The 17,996-nt window shown below is 36.5% G+C and overlaps 1 protein-coding gene across 4 annotated transcripts in view; it reads left to right on the top strand.

The window, feature by feature from the left end:
* Nucleotides 1-17,996, top strand: part of CASK (calcium/calmodulin dependent serine protein kinase) — a 406,622-nt gene that overhangs the window by 240,708 nt on the left and 147,918 nt on the right. For all 4 annotated transcript variants that reach the window (XM_023507605.1, XM_003800989.2, XM_023507604.1 and 1 more), the window contains exon 6: nt 15,863-15,965. In XM_023507605.1, the coding sequence (XP_023363373.1) occupies nt 15,863-15,965 (103 nt within the window). The remainder of the gene's footprint in view (nt 1-15,862; nt 15,966-17,996) is intronic.

Here is a 17,996-nt window from a genome sequence, read left to right as displayed (position 1 = left end):
GGCGGGTCCGGGCTGGGGATTCGAACCCGCCACCTTAGGTGTACGTGGCTGGCGCCTTAGCCGGTTGAGCTATAGGCGCCGAGCCTCACATTTCTTTCTTAAAGTGACTGCCTTATTTCTCTTTAGCAGCCCCTTAGCAGGCATAATGTAAAGACATCCAGTGCAAGGTTTTCAGAATCAGACCTAGCCTAACTCTGTGACCAAGGGCAAATAACTTAATTTTTTCTAAGTCTCAAGTGCAATAAAAGTTAACTTTAATAAGCATTCTTTAGCCGGGTGCAGTGGCTTATGTCTGTATTCCTACTACTCTGGGAAGCCAAGGCAGGCAGATAAGTTTGAGAACAGCCTGAGCAAGAGCGAGACCCCATCTCTACTAAAAATGAAAAACTGAGGCAAGAGGATCAGTTGAGCCCAAGATTTCAAGGTTACTATGAGCTATGATGCCATGGCACTCTACCCAGGGCAAGGGAGTAAAACTCTGTCTCAAAAATATATATATATATACTCTTTGATTAACCTTATTTTAGTAAATATTTCACACTTGGCTAAGTACTGTGTGGAAAATAAAAGTAAGATAGTGACCCTTTTCTCAGTAAAACATTTTTGTAGGAGCACACTTCTATAAAGTTGTAATTAATGGATTTGAATTATAATAATTAATTTCCTGATTTGACGTTATGCACAGAGAGAAATATTTGGAAAAACATGATCTTTCTTAAAATTCTTAGCTATAATTTGATCAAGAAGAAACCATTCTGGTAGAGGGAACTTTCAGAGTTAATATTTTGTGATGTGTAGGGAATTGATTCCAAGGAAGAGGAACTGGCTGGTGAAGAGGAAGTTATGTAATCCTTAAGAGCCCATCTCCACAATTCAGGAAAGTGGAGGGAGAAAAGGAAGGAGGGGAGGACCAAGTCTAGTCTGCCATATGTCTCAACTGTAGGAAGGCAGATTTTACAAAGTTTATAGAAACTTACAGGCATGTTTCTCTGATCTTAGATTGTAAAAGGAAAGTACAACCTAGAAAGAATGGAGAGCTGCCAAAAATGAAGTTGGCAGTGCAGTCTACATCATCAGGAAGAGAAAAGGGCATCTGTGGAGGGACCTGTGTTACATGGTTACTTAGGGAACTCTCATTGGCTTAGTTATAAGCATATATCTACTGGTGAAAGGGAACTGCGGCATAGGAAGTGATGACTTTGAGAGCTCAGGTAGCCAAAGTGACATGAAAAACTCATCCATAAGTAGTTATTTGGGGTTCTCTTTTGTTTTTCTGGGCTAGATTTCAAACTCCATTAGGATTAAGAGCCAAGTCAGTTTTGTTCATCTTCATGTACCAAGTGCTTGGCACAATGAATATTATTGAACAAAAGAGAATTTTATAGAAATACATGTAAAGTTTTACATGTAGATATGAAAATCGATTGTACAAGTACAGAAAAGGCTTCAGCTACTTTAACAGGAACACAGTTGCAATTGCTCCATCAGTAGTATGATGTGGCTACAACACTAACCCCCTCTTTGTATGAATTCCTAGATAGGAAGTATCTGAAATGAAAATTGTTACTACTAAGTTGTTGCTATCTCAAGCTGTCAGGGATCTCACCTGGAATGCAGTGTTTCATCCTCAGCAGCACACTTAGAAAAGAAAGGCCCTAGCCCAAATGGGGAAAAGAGAAGCTCAAATCATGTCATGGAAGCAAGCTGAAGGAAATAAGCACCTTACCCTGGAGATGAAAATGCTTTACAAAGCCATGGAGAGAAAGACGTGTTTTACCTTGTTACATTTGTCTCCAGAAAGCAGAACAGGGACTAGTCATAAAAATTGCAGAGACAGATGTTACCTATTTTAAGGAAATGACTTTTTAGAACAAAATGCCATCTTAGGTGGCAGCAGGGGTCTTACTATGGGAGGTGTTCAAGACTGTCACTAATTGAGTACTTTGTAGAGGGGATTCTCAGTGATTCTCAGCCCTGGCTGCACATTAGAATCCCCTGCAGGGCTTTCTAAAGATAACAGTGCCTGGCTCCTTCCTTAAATAATTCTGATTTATTTGGTCTAGAGTGGGCTTCAGCCACTGATTTCCTTTAAAAGTTCTGTCAGAATTGAACCTTTGAGCTAGAAAGCCAAGCCATTAACTGATATTTATTTATCACTTGCTGTATACCAAAAACTGTGTTAAGCATATTTATGTCATTTCATTCACATAATCCTTACAATACCATAATGAAGAAGGTATTAGGAAAACAATAATGGGCCACGCAGATTTTTGTTTTTTGAGTTTCACTATGTTGCCCTTGATATACTGCTGTGGCATAATAGCTCACAGCAACCTCCAACTCCTGGGCTCAAGTGATCCTCCTGCCTCAGCCTCATGAGTGTCTGGGACAGCAGGCGCCTGCCACAATGCCTGGCTAGTTTTCAGAAACAGGGTCTTCCTCTTAGTCAGGCTAGTCTCAAACTCCTGACCTCCAGTAATCCACCTGTCTCAGCCTCCCAGAGTGCGAGGATTACAGCAATGAGCCACCTTGCCTGGCCCAGCTGTACAACTTTTAAATGGCAGTGCCCAAATCTCTCCCCTTCTTATCACATATGATCAACATTTTCTTTATTAATACTGAGTTATGTCAGCAGTATTTTGACATGATTCCTTTAACATTATCCACCTTAGTAATTTTAAGAAGAAATTATGCCATCTAGCTTTACTTCTTTGGCAAAGGTGTATTAATCTTTCTCCTTGTTATCTCCATTATCCTAAGTAAATAAATCCAAAGTTTACAGAATCACAAATCATTTATCAGGATGCTCAGCACTTCCCCCCAAAGCATATCTTCTCAAACTTACTTCTAGGTCCAATAACCATAATCAAGATGTTTCTAAAAAGTCAAATCTATCAAGAATAGAACTTAAATGTCTTAACACAATAATTAAGTAAATGAGGTGAAAGCTACATTGATTAGTTTGATGTAAACACTCCAAATTTTATAAAAAAATCAACACATTGTACCCCACAAATTCATAAATGTATTCATGATCTATGTGTATATGACTTAATAAAAGGAAAAATATTAGCTGAGCAGGCATTGTAGTGCATGCCTGTAGTCCCAGATACTCAGGAGGCTGATACAGGAGGATTGCTAGAGCCCAGGAGTTCGGGGTTGCTGTGTGCTAGGCTAATGCCAGGGAACTCTAGCTTGGGGCAACAGAGTGAGATTCTGTCTCCATTAAAAAAATAAACGTTTCTAAAAAGCAGTTAGCGCAAAGCACATATTCTGAAACCATTTGCCTCAACTCTAACCTGCAAATAAACTAAATAAGTAATAGTTGGACAAGTTTGCCATTATACCTTTCTGGTTTTACTTTAGTGTCAAGCTTAAAGAAAATAAAGCAAAAACAATACATTTGTTTAAAAAGTAATCATTGCCATCATTTAGAACCATATCTTAGACGGCTAGCATCCGATTATTTATTAACAGATTCTGTTAGCCACTTTGTGGTGGATTTTCGTCTCCTGAATCAGTTGGCATATTACACTGTCACTCATTCACTATTCTTAAGATGATTTATTGACATTTTAAAAATGACTTGTTTGATATGTTAAAAATTGCCAGTGAATACAAGAAATCAACTGCTGTATTCACCCAGTGGACTCTTTCCCAGTGGACATTACTTACAACCTGTATGCTACATTAAAGTGACCATAATAGTTTTCTTTTTTTTTTTTTTGAGGCAGAGCCTCAAGCTATCCCCCTGGGTAGAGTGCCGTGGCATCACAGCTCACAGCAACCTCCAACTCCTGGGCTCAAGCGAGTCTCCTGCCTCCGCCTCCCAAGTAGCTGGGACTACAGGCGCCCGCCACAACGCCTCGCTATTTTTTTTTTTTTTGGTTGCAACCATCATTGTTGTTTTTGATGGGCCTGGGCTGGATTTGAACCTGCCACCTTAGGTGTATGTGGCTGGCACCTTAGGTGTATGTGGCTGGCGCCTTAGCCACTTAAGCCACTGGTGCCAAGCCCATAATAGTTTTCTAATAGTAGACAGTAAGTGTTTTTTAAATGTTGTTACTTGGCAAATCCTGTTTGCAAGTTCACAGTGTGGTGGTATGGATCCCTACACTACCACCCCATTCCTGCCATTTTTGTCAACTGGCTCATGTAGGAGCTGCTATACCTCCAGAACCCAGCAGATTCCACTATAACCCCAAATGCACAGAAGCATTTTAAATACAGTTTGGGTATGTTTGTGAAAACATCACACTGCTTTGTTGAAATACATACCTATTCGGTAATGGTAGCAACCTCTCAACGTTTTTAGTTTGGCTTGATAATGACTGAGTCTATTCAGGCCATGCTTCAAAAATTGCATTAATTGCTGCATATAAAATGAAAATTAAAAGCATATTACTATGGAAAAATACTATTAGTAATATATCTTAAGTTTCATTTTAAACTTAACTGTGTCCCCCAAAACCCATATTTTAAAACATTGTAGTTATTCGAACTAAAGTATATTTTGCTTTTTCTTTTCTCTATATTCACCTTATTTACTTCTGAAACACCAAACTTGAAATTTATATGATCTGGTAATTACTATATAAAATAACAAAAATTAATAAAGAAATCATAGCAATTAACAATAAAGAGACAACAATAAAGTAAGTTACAATTTATAATTCATTAGAAATAAGATGTATATTCAAGTAGATCTGAAAATAGTTAGGCAGTACACAAATGCAGTATAAACATTGTGACTATATTGGCAGTATGAGTTTAAATACCTTGAATCTCCTAAAGTATTTTAAGTAACTAAAAAATCACACCCTCAAGTTGAAATCAAGGTGATTCTAAAAGCAAAGAACTGCTGGTTTTAGAGTAGTCTTATCACCATAAATCAGGTTTCATTTTGAATGTTCAAATTTTAGCTAAAATAAAGGCTCATTTATGTAGTTGAAATGAAGAAATACTCACAGCCCAGGCTTGCCTGAATAGAAGAAGCTGAACCTCAAGCTTCCCTAGACACTGAGACTTGTCTTGGTTGTGTCAGCTGGGCTTTTCCATCCGGTAGGTCGTGATGCAATTGGTCAGGGTTCTCTTCATTTTTATATTCGCATGTGGTGATAGGGGTTTTCTCCCCCCTCTTTTCTTTCTTTTTTCAGTATAACAACCCTTAGATTCCTTTTGAAAATATTAAAAGGTGCTACCACCATGCAACAAGTTTTCAGCTCAATCACTTAACTTTACTAAATTATTTAAATTTTTTTCAACTTGACAGTTGTGGAAAGTTTTCTTCTCCCCTCAAAATAAAAAAGTTGTATAAATTCTAAGCAGAAATATGTATTTTTTTCCTAAGAAATGATGTATGCATGTATGCTTCTAAAGCAAAGCATTGAATTTGTTTCTTTTTGGATTAGTTTTAGAAATTAAGTTATTCAGATAAGATGGCATTTTGTATTAAATTATACTAATATTAGTAATTAGCTTACTCTTTCATTTTTTTAAATTTTATTTGATTTGTAAATTATTTTAGTATATTTTTTATATATTCCTTTAAGACCTTGGATTCATTTTCTCAAAATAATCTTACAATTTTAGGACTGGATGAGATTTTTATCCTTTTTATCACTATGATAAACTCTCCCAAGTAAATTAAAACATCTCCTATATCTTAAAGAAAATAGTGGTGGAATTCTGCAGTTTTTGTTTTGGTCCTAGTCCAGTATTTAACCACTCTATGTAACTGCTGGCCCTGCAGTTTAGTGTCATTTCCCTTTTTTGTTGTCGTTTGAAATGAAGAAGAGTTAGCTTTATCCTCCTCATAATTGTTATCTTGCAGCTTTGTTTACACTAAATATTTAACTCTGTTGGGCTTTATCTAACATTCTAATTATTTCTAGGTATACTCTTCTGAATATCATACTCTCCAGAACTTTTAGTTTGTTATAAATATACATGGAGGAGGATGTTTTTTAATTGCTAGAACAAGTCTTTTGTAGCTCTTACTTCCCATTACAACCTCTGAGAAGGAAGGTGGTTATGGTTACTGTATTGGTCTGGCAGGATTTATTTTTTATTGTTGTAAAATAATATAACATCAGATATACCATCTTAACCATTTTTAAATATATCACTTGGTAGTGTTAAGTATATGACATTGTTGGGCAATAGATCTCTATCTTTTTCATCTTAGAAAACTGAAACTCAATACCAATAAAAACGATTTCCCCTCCCCCTTCTTCTTGCCCTTGGCAACCATAATTCTACTTTCTGTTTCTATGATTTTGACTGCTCTGGAAACTTGATTTGAGTAGAATCATATAGTATTTGTCCTTTTGTACCAGGCTTGTTCTGAACTTTCTACTTTGTCTCTGTGTTTTCGGCTCGTTCCTGTATATCCTCTTTACACTTCCTCTTTCTTTTTTGTTGGTATAAGGTTTTTCTTTATATAAATAAAGATGGAAGTAGAAAAGAAGAAATAAATATATATACTTATTTGATGCCATCTATTACTGATATCCTTAATCCCAATCCTGGTTAAATTCACCTCACCACCTACTTCAGGCCAGAACCCTGCCATTTGAAATGAGGACCACTGGATACAAACACAGAGTCATGCTGAGGCATAAATCTCAAGTAGTCCCCTGAGCTGCCAGCAATCCTGGTGTATTTCCTTAGTCCAGTGGTTCTCAACATCTGGCTCCCAGAGCAGTAGCATCAACACACTCGGAAGATTGTTAGAAATGTGTGTTCCTAACCTCATTCAAGACCTATAAGCCAGAAATTCTGAGAATAGGGCCCAGGGATCTGTTTGATTCTGATGCAAAAGTTTGAGAAGCACTGCCTTAGTTCATTCTCCTGTTCTTAAAAATACTTATTCACATCTGTATTGTTTCTTCTCAGACTGCCAATAATCCCCACTCCCCTACTCCCACCTGCTGCTTGCTTTTTGTTTCACTGAAAAAGTAGCTCTCGGAAGAGAACTTCCTCATCTTCCTATGTCCTCATCTGCCTGCATTAGCAGGTGCCCCCATACCCTGCTTTCTCTGCTATCACTAGAGCCAACACCCGCCTTGTGCATTACATTCCTCCATAAAAATCTCTGTGTACTGCTATGGAATCATCTATACCATATATTGTTTTACAAAAAGAAATGAATATTTATATGTATTTTATCTTTAAAAAATTGGAGGGACAAAATAAAAACTAATAAAAAGTAACCAGTGGGGAGGGGAAGAGTGGGGGTGGAAAAGAAGACAAAAGCTAGACCTTGCTGGGTGTGTTTCCAATTCTCATTTTGGAACTGTGGACATCTTTTATATACTTAAAATACCAAATTAAGTCAAAGTCTAATTAAAATAAATGAAACTAAGTGTATTACAAAGTGAAACCATAACCACTAGGAGAATTCTTTTAAGTGACTTTAAAATAGAATGAATTCTTTGTACATAATTTTATACTTAGGAAAAAGCTGCAAAAGTAGTACAAAAAAATTCCAGATATCTTTCACTTAGATTCCCCATGTGGGAAAATCTTAGTAATGAATTATTTTACTCTTTATCTTTTTTAAGTTTTCTTTAATCTATACATTACTTTAGTATATTTTCATATATTCCTTTAAGAACTTGCACTTGTTTTCTAAAGCAATCTTATAATTTGAAGACTAGATGACATTTGTAATGATATTCACCCCCTTTTTTTCCTATAACAATGGCATCTTCAGTGCTTCCAGACTTTCATGATGTTCCTTCTATCCATGTTCTCTTCCATAGTATTGACAATCCTTCCCATAAAGTACTATATGTAATGAACCTTATGACCCCCTGATCTAGAGGCTGAATTGTGTTTGGCAGCAAGTAGCAAGTGGACAACTTTAATGCTTTCAGTTGAATTCATGGGGTCCTGGGTGCCCAGGGCATTGCCCAATATCAACAGAACTTTAAAAGGGTTCTTGCCATCCAGGCCTTCTTGTAGTACAACCAAAACACTGGCAATTGTTGTTAATCTTTTCCTTTCAAGGTTCAGGAGTTAGGAGGTTTATAGATAAGGGTAGTCATAATCATAAACCTGATTGCATTTGCACAAAACAGTAGTCCTTCCCTTCCTGCCTTAAATCCTAGTGCTTGCTTCTCTTTCTTATTAATAAATTTCCTTTGTGGCATCTTTTTCCAGAATACAGTACTTTTATCCATATTAATAATGTGTTCAGGCAAATATCTTTTATTCTCAATGATTTTCTTAGTGGCATTGGGAAACTCATCTGCTGTCTCTTGGTCAGGAGAAAACACTTCTCCTATTATCTTGACATTTTTTAAATCAAACTTCTTTCTATAATTATCAAAACCTTCTTTTGCTAGCATTAATTTCTCCAGCTTTAAGTTCTGTTTTTGTTTTTGTTTTGAGACAGAGTCTCACTCTGTTGCCCTGGGTAGAATGCTATGACATCACTGCTCATAGCAACCTCAAACTCTTAGACTCAAGCAATCTTCTTGCCTCAGCCTCCTGAGTAACTGGGACTACAGGTGTCTACCACCATGCCCAAATTATTTTTCTATTTTTGTTAGAGGCAGGGTCTCACTCTTTCTCAGGCCAGTCTCCAACTCCTGAGCTCAGGTGATTCACCCTCCTTGGCCTTCCAGAGCACTAGGATTACAAACATGAGCTACCACACCCAGCCCAGCTTTAAGTTCTTCACCTAACTTTTGCTTTAAGTTGTCATATAATGGCTTCGCTTTTTCTCCAATCATATTAGAATATATAGCATATACCTTTCTTATAGCAATCCTACATATACATAGAAGCTGCATTTTCAATATATTAAAACAGCGGTTATCAACCTGTGGGCTGTGACCCCTTTGTAACAATGAAAATACATCCTGCAAATCAGATATTTGCATTACAGTTCATAACAGTAGCAAAATTACAGTTATGAAGTAGCAACAAAAATAATTTTATGGTTGGGGGTTACCACAACATGAGGAACTGTATTAAAGGGTCGCAGCATTAGGAGGCATTAGGAAGGTTGAGAACCACTGTATTAAAAGGTCATTTCACAAAAAACGCAAAGTTTTAGTACCAGCTGATGCAGCTGCAGCTACAGCTTCATAAATTTCCTTTTTTTTTTTTTTTGTAATGGTCCTTACATTGGACTCGTTTATCTTGAAGTGGTGTGTAGCTATAGACCTCCCTCTACAGTACATATCAAGCAATTCAACTTTTTCTTATAATGTCATGAAACATTCTCTACTTCTTAGGAGTACTTGTAGCATCAGTAGTGGCTCTTCATATGGGTCCTGTGGTGTTATTCAAGGTTTATGTTATTGTACTAAACCTAATAAAAAAAAAAATACACAAGAACCATGAGATCACTTTTACTGTGATATGCAATTTACTGGAGATGAACTGCTTGTACAGAGATGATTAGCATCAAACAGCATTTTAAATGGATAGTCAACAATGCTTGAGGGTGGCACCTGTGGCTCAGTGATTAGGGAGCTGGCCTCATATACCAAGGGTGGCGGGTTCAAATCCGGCCCCCGCCAAACTGCAACAACAACACAATAAAAAGAAATAGCCAGGTGTTGTGGTAGGAGCCTATAATCTCAGCTACTTGGGAGGCTGAGGCAAGAGAATTGGCTAAGCCCAGGAGTTGGAGGTTGCTGTGAGCTGTGACACCACAGCACTCTACCAAGGGTGATAAAGTGAGATTCTGTCTCTATTAAAGAAAAACAAAACAACAACAACAAAAACAATACTTGAGCTTACTGCAAAAGCAATAGGAGGTGGCCACGAAATTATTACCTTAGTGTATTACATACTACAGTTAATTTTTTGCAGTTATGATTTAATAGTACATCTTTTGGTTTGTTCACATTTCTTTCAACTGTGAATAGCGTCATGTGTGGTCTGTGGTCATATGTGTAAGTTTTGATAAGTTTCAACCTTTTATAATAGATGCATATATATTTTATGGCAGTAAATAATAACATAGACTAGCTTCTATATTTTATGCATTCATGACATACCAAACTTTTTCTTAATTTTAAAAATATTTCTAGGCTACATGGTTCATCTGTGAGTTTTATCAATTTGTCACAAATTTCAAAAAAAAATTTAATGTATTTATTGAAAAAAATTCACATACAAGTGAACCTGTGCATTTCAAGCCTGTGTTGTTCAAGGGTACAGTGTCCTTGCTAAATCAAAGAAGTAAAGTAAAAATTCTATAATTAATAGGAAAAGATGTCAGTATCCATAAAAAAACACATATTTTTCAGCTCCATCCATTGAAAAGTCAAAGTAATAACAACCCAGTAGTAATAATATGCCTAGTACTCAGAGAGTGGGTTTAAATATCTTTTCCCACTAAAAAGAAATGGGGCTGGTTAAATAAATGGCTGGTTTAAGATGTGGGGCAAGAAATGAACAAGACAAACCTGAGAGATCCAAGGTTCACACATTACATTTCATAGTGTTATCTCTTTTTAAAATTTTTTTATTAAATCATAGCTGTGTACATTAATGCAGTCATAGTGTTGTCTCTTAAGTCTCACATACTGTAACAGATACCCCCTCTTTGTGCCTTTTTTTCAATGTTCATTCCATTGATGTGTTAAAATAGTACATAATTTTCCCTGCAGAATTTTCCACAATCTGTACTTGGCACTTAATATATTCTTTACTCTCCTGTATTTCCTGTAAATTGATAGGTAGATGTAGAATCTTGATTATATTAGGATTCAGTTTTAGTTTTATGCGCTAAAGCTAAACTAGAACTAGTACTTCACAGGAGGTGTGTTGTATTGCCCTGGGAGAACATAATGTCCGGTTGTCCTATTTTCAGTGATAGGATTGAGCAGTGGGTTCAGGTGTTATCTGTCTGACTCATCATTATAAGATTTGCCATCAATTTTTCACTCAATGATGTTAGCAGACATTGATACCTAGGTCTATAAGTAGGGGTTCCAAAATGGAGGCTTTCCTCAACATTTTGTTACAAAAACTATCAAACATACAGAAAATTAAAAAACTTGTATAGTAAATAGTCATATATTTACCACCTAGATTCTGTAATTAACATTTTGCTACATTTGCTTTATCAAATATCTATTTATCCCCACAATCTGTCTTTTTACTACACTTCAGCACATATATCATTGGAATTTAATATCTGTTTAAAATTATGTTTAAGATAAAAATTTACATACTGTGAAATGCACAGGAATACCATTAGAGTTCTGATGAATTGCATATATCTGTGTAATCCCTATGAAGATATTATTATTCCAGAAACCTCCCCTATTTCCTTCCCATACATTCAGCCTCTGTGGCCATTCTAGCCACCAACCCTGTGCAAATCACTATTCTGATATTCTTGCACTGTAGGTTTGTTTTACCTATCTTAGAACTTCATACACATAAAACCATACAGTATGTATTCTTTTATATGAGGCTTCTTTACTGAGCATGTTTCTGAGATTTATCCACTTTGCTGTGATCAGTACTTCATTTCTTTTTAATGTTATGTATTTCATGTATGAATATATCAGTTTGCCCATTCTCCTGTTCAATAGATATTTGGGCTATTTCTAGTTTAGATGTTATGAGTAAAATTGTTATGAACTATTTCCAGAATACCAAGTTGGTTTCTAAGTAACCTCCAGAGGTGACCAATAAAGGGCTTTTTTGTGTGTGTTTTTACTATGAACTTACAGATGTTTATATATTTGATGTGTCTTTGTGTACCAATTTCTGCCTTTAAAATTTTTGATGCTCAGAGTATCTCCTTTTCAGCCATTGGGCACCCCTTTAAGTCTGCAAGACTCTAGGAGTCTGATAACTTCCTTGAACTATCTGTAAAAAGATATTTTTAAGATAGTCAAGGAAAATTGAATGTGGACTAAGTACTTAATGTTATTAACTGACCCCACCAACAGTTTGTTTTTGCATGTTTGGTTGGTACCTTAACCGGATGTGGATAAACCTCTTCCTCAAGGTCAGTTCCTGACCCCACCCTTTGCTACACAACTACTAAAGAATTATTGCTCATTTTATTGGATATGATAATATTAACTTTAAGTCCTATATCAGAAATAGTGAACTGTTTAACAGTAAATTATATGACTTGTTTTAAAATATTTCAGCAAAAAAAGATGTAATAAATGGTAGGGGACAGATGAAACAACAATGGCCGAGTGTTGATAATTGCTAAAGTTGGATGATAGGTACGTGGAGTTTTATTAATCTGTTTTCTCCAATTGTAAATGTTAAAAAGTTAAAAAAAGAAACATCCTCAGCTACATTTTCTTCTTGCTACATCCCATTTCTCCATTTTTAGTATAGGAAAACTTTGAAAGATACCTATATATACTGTTTCTATATCTTCTCTTCCCATTTGTTCATGAAGCTGGTCCAATGGGGGTTTTGTCTATATCATACCACTAACTAAAGCCACTCTTATCAAGGTCACCAGTGACTTCCAAGTTGTCAGATTTAATGGTCAGTTCTCATTTTCAATGACCTTAGTAACTATTACTGGTAATTATTCCTACTTGAAAAAGTTTCTTCACTTGGCTTCTGGATATCAAATTCTGATTTTCCTCCTGCTTCACATTCTCTTTCCTTTACTAGATTGTTCTCATCTTCCTGACTTCACATATCATGTGTACCAGGGCTCAATCCTCTGACTTTTCTTGTCTCTATCAGTAGTCATGTCCTAAGTGATTGTGTTCATTACCTTGGCTATAAATACTATTTGCATGTTGTTTCTCAAATTTATACCTCTAATCCCAGCCTCTCTTTTACCCCATCTTATGAGATCTCATACTTAATATGTATTAAATTCTTAATCCCCCATGCAAACTCTTCCCCTGGTGTTCCTCATTTCAGTAAATGGTGTCTTTATTTTTACTAAGTTGCTCAGAACAAAACCTGATTATCATACTTACCTTGTTTCTCTTTCACACCCATATTCAGCAGCAGTTCTTGTCAGCTTTATCTTTAGAACATAAATAGAATTTGACCACCTCTCAGCATCTCTGCTTCTATCACTCTAGGCTAGTCCAAGCCACAAAATCTTGCCCAGACAACTGCAGTAACCTAACTGATCTCCTTTCTTCCACTCTTGTGCTCCTGCAATCTCTTCACACAGAAGCCAGAGTGATCCTTTCAAAACCTAAAACAGACTATAGTTCTCCCTTGTTCAAAACTTTCTAGTGGGCCGGGTGTAGTGGCTCACACCTGTAATCCTAGCACTCAGGGAGGCCGAGGTGGGTAGATTGCTTAAGCTCACAGGTTTGAGACCAGCCTGGGCCAGAGCAAGACCTCATCTCTAATAATAGCCAGGCATTGTGGCAGGCACCTGTAGTCCTAGCTACTCAGGAGGCTGAGGCAAGAGAATTGCTTAAGCCGAAGAGTTTGAGGTTTCTGTGAGCTGTGATGCCACAGCACTCTACCGAGAGCTACAAAGTGAGACTCTGTCTTTAAAAAAAAAAAAAAATGTTCTAGTGGTTTCCCATCTCAGCCAGTCATGGTCCCAGACCTTTGATCATCTCTTAGATCACATTTCCTGCCACTCTGTCCCCTGCTTATTGTTCTCTTCTAGACACACTGGCTTCCTTCCAATTCTCTAAACATACCAACCCTCCTCATACCTCTGCACTTTTGCATTGACTATCCTTCCTGCCTAAAACTTGCTGTTTCGCTTCGTTCTGGTTCTCGATTCAGATAGTACCCCATTAAAGAGGCCTCCTCTGACATCCCACCCCTGCAATGAAAATAGCAGCTCCCTAGCCCCCAAACCTATTACTATATCATTTACCTCTTCACCAACTTAATTTTACCTCATGACACTTACCACTACTAGGCTTTACACTATATTACTTTGTATTTATAGGTTTCTTTGTTTATTTTCTATCTTAAGTTCAAATTTTATCATTTATCTCACTTAAGGCTTTATTGAGAATGACTGCATCTACACTGGTGAGAATTACGTAGATTTCATAATAACACGAACTTAAGCATAAATATAGTCAACAAACCATAAAGGGCGTACATTCCAATTTGGCTTCCAATCAAAGCTTCTACTTCTCTTTCCTAAAAAAGTAATAAAAACACATTCACAGGCATGGCCAGGAGACCTTGTGACCCTGTTTGGGTCCAGTTTGTATTTTCTTCTGTGTCATGCCCATCCTTTTCTAGGCTCATTCATTTGCTGTGTCCCACACTAGAATTTTACTAGGAGTATTCCTTTTATTTAGTCTGCTGTCATTGATCTCTCTTTGAACCAGCTGGAAGTTCTTAGAGCAGTCTTTATCAGTGAATTTCTGTAGAGGTTTACTTGCTCTCCCATATACTCTTCTTGCTACTTTGGTGTCATCTCATAGTTTATCCACTGCACATTTGCTTCCTCCTCTCTTTCTCTCACTTTCACATAGTCATACACACTTATATTTGAGAGCTCATCTCTCTTTCTACTAGAACAGTGGTTCTCAACCTTCCTAATGCCGCGACCCTTTAATAGAGTTCCTGTGGGTTGCGACAGGAACTGTATTAAAGTTCAGGTTGAGAACCACTGTACTAGACTGTACTATAAAGGTTTTTGAACTTCTTTGGACAAAAAAAATTACTTCCAAAATAGAATCCTGATTCTCTCTCACTGTGCAAAGTTAAGGATCCCTTCTGCTTCTGCGTATCATCATCAAAAATCTATCTATCTCTCTGGTAGCACCAGCTCTGTTTTATTGCACACTTTTTTTTTCATACCCACTACCATGTTGGCTAAAACTGATCTAAAACTGTCTCATTTTATGAATGACAAAGTATAGGAGAAAAGAAAAAATACTTTTGTCTTCTGTGCCTAAAGAGGCTTATCTTTTTCACTAGTCCATTTTGAGAGCAGATCAGATAGTGTTAGTCACATTGGGGCGCACAGTATTTGAGCAGAGACCAAAGGACCCTGATACCAGCCTCAGCAAGATCCCAGAATGAGACAGATGCAGAGGACATGGTTTGACAAAGAAACCCTCATTATTATAACAAAGCTTGTGATACTTAGTCTAATAGGTACTCCGTGGGAAGGATGTCTTTGCCCTGGACTAGGGGCCAGCCAAGTGGGCGCCTTTCCGCTTCTCCTTTCTCACTTCCCACTTCTACAGAGAGGAAAGGCACATCCAGAAAAATGACATGCCAGGGAGAGCAATGAATTCCCTGGGAGCAAGGCTCAACTGAAGTCACTAAATTTGACCCATCCATTTAATACTCCTTTACTTAGAGGTGGAATGAATAAAGAAAAGTGGATGGGAAGGGTGGACAAACAAAGGGTCATTAGTATCCTTCAGTGGCCAAGATACAATGGCTTTATAGGTAGACAGGGGTTTCAAGAAACATATCGGCAGGAAGTATAAAATATATTTTTTTCTTAAATTTTAATGATCACTCACAGAAAGAAAATAATGCATAAAAAGGGCCAGGAGTGGTAGTTCATACCTATGATCCACAGCATTCTACCCAGGGTAACAGAGTGAGCATCTGTCTCAAAAAGAAGAAAGAAAATATTGCATATAAAGGCAGAAATACAGATAGATACATGCCCTTTTGGGGGCAGAAAATGTATCTATCTGTATTTCTTGAAAATCCATGCTTTCTGAGTAATTCTTAGCAAATAATTCCTGAAAATATTGGATGGAACAAGTCTGTCTTTGGAGAAATCATCCAAAAGTGAGAATAGGACAAATAATTCAAGCATCTAAGTAATCAGAAGTTCCTAATGTGTTATTATTGTATTGTCATGTTATTTAATTTTGTCAAAACTGAATTGTTCATTTTCAGTTTATCTTTAGGCTTATTTTTTATCTGTTTTTCTTTTCAGCCCCACTGTGTTCTCCTCGCCTCAAAAGAAAACTCAGCACCTGTTAAACTTGGGGGCTTTGGGGTAGCTATTCAATTAGGGGAGTCTGGACTTGTAGCTGGAGGTAAGACCACTTTTTAAAAAGCTTCTGTCAAAACCTGGTCACTTTCAGGCTGGTGTAAAACTTTCAAGCTAACTATTGACCCAACCTCGGTATTTCATACCTCATTCCACCCCCCAAAAGCGCCATCAGATTGTTTTAAATTTAATAACTGTGTGATCATAATTAGAACTTTAGTCCCTTAAGGACAGACTTTGTCTTTCGGGAAATAGGAACCAGGTCTTGTTATATTGCCTCAATTAGTCTCAAAACTTGGCCTTAGTCCCAGCTAACCTCTGCCTTTTTACTCTTCATAGCCCCAGCATTTAAGGGAAGGGGCCCTATATAAAGAGATTTAAAATGATATTCAAAGAAGGTAATATTTAGGACATAGAGCTTTTAAAAGTTGAATTGTCCAAATGAGGTAAAATCTAAAATGTGTGGATTAGCCATTTCTAAATAAACATTGATGGCTAATTTATAATTGCATACTGTTTTCCTTTTTCTATTTTTCAAAGAATCTGTTTAAGCTACCAATATGTGTATGTGCAAAGAGCAAACATATATGAATGCAGGCTGATTTTATTATTAGCTAAAGCAAAACATAATTTTAAATTCCCATGCCAGAATAAAAAGAAGAAAAAAGTTAAAGTAGGAACTTTCTTTACCATTGCACAGAGGTGGCTTACAGATTCAATTACTATGTTTGTTTATTTATTCCTTTCAATAAACTCCAGTTCAGAATGCTGCCCTGTTTTTAGTTCTGTACTCTAGTTTTGAAAATTACTTAGTTCCCCATCCTGCAAACCATCAGTCTTCTGGTCAGCGCTTTCTCTTTTCTATTACCAAGTACTGCCAACCTTTGCAAAGAGGAAAACTATGAAAAATATCAACAGAACCTTTTAAAACTTGTCATCTTTCAAGAATGCTTATATTAAATTCAAATATCTGACAAATGATAAATATCAAAACAATAATCTGTTTACCCAGGACATTCCATTTAACTTAGTTCATTGTAGCTAGAATCCTAACGAGTAATAAAATAGGCTGCCTTCTGAAAAATGAGCCATAGGTCATAGTTATATTCTTTAAATCATTTTTTCACAAGATTGCCTTTTAAAATTAAATTATGTTTAAGTTTTCTTCTAGTTTCACATTCTTTTCCAGAAAATTATTTCCAATAACATGCAAAACTGGAAGTTGAGTATAGTTTCAAGGAATACCAGCTTATTTTCCTTAATTCAAAACTTTCTGTTGGTGATTAGAAGACTGACCAAGGGGTCAGGTAGTAAAGCACAGTTTAATGCATGGAATCATTGACTCTCAGGATTCCAAGGGAGTTTTTTTTAACTTCTCCGGTCTTATAACTAATGACTGAATTCTCCAGTAATAGTCCCAACAAAAGGTTGAGCTCTGGTTTAACTCCTCAGAAGGAAAAGTATTTACTATGTCCTAGTATAGTTCATTTCATTTTCAGAAAACTACTCAAGTATTTAAAAGTCTTTTTGTAACTTTCAGTCAGCTGTCCTAATTCTATTTTGAAGCCACTTTGAACAATTTTCATCCTTCCACACGATCACCATGCAAATGTTTGAAGACAGCTACCATATCCCCCTAAGCTTTGTCCAAATTAATTTCCTTAGATGAATTGAACCATTCCTCATATGAACTGGTTCTGAATCTCTTCACTGTCCACAAAGGATAGTGCCAGAACTGAACATGACACTACTGGCTCCTGTTGATCTTGCAATCAACCATAAATCCTAAATTATTTTTTTTTAAAACAAATGTTGCTGTTAAACTCCCTCTCGAATCTGGTATTTATTTATACAAATTACCCATGTGTTAAGGGTACACATTTATAATAATTTCTGATCACTTCCCCAAGGTTAATGAGATGAAACGAATTCCTTTCGTATGTTATATATATACTAGCCATACTTAATGACTTTCTGTTGCTCTGGATGTGCAGCCTGTTAGTATTCAGAATGTCATGGGCTTTGTATTTTATTGTGGCTCTTGATTAAAGGGGGGAAATATATTCATCAGATTTAC

The sequence above is a fragment of the Otolemur garnettii genome, unplaced genomic scaffold (assembly GCF_000181295.1).
Source record: "Otolemur garnettii isolate 467f Iridium unplaced genomic scaffold, OtoGar3 scaffold00192, whole genome shotgun sequence".
Taxonomy (NCBI): domain Eukaryota; kingdom Metazoa; phylum Chordata; class Mammalia; order Primates; family Galagidae; genus Otolemur; species Otolemur garnettii.
Note: the sequence above shows the minus strand (reverse complement) of the source record. Positions and strands in the feature narration are given on the sequence as shown.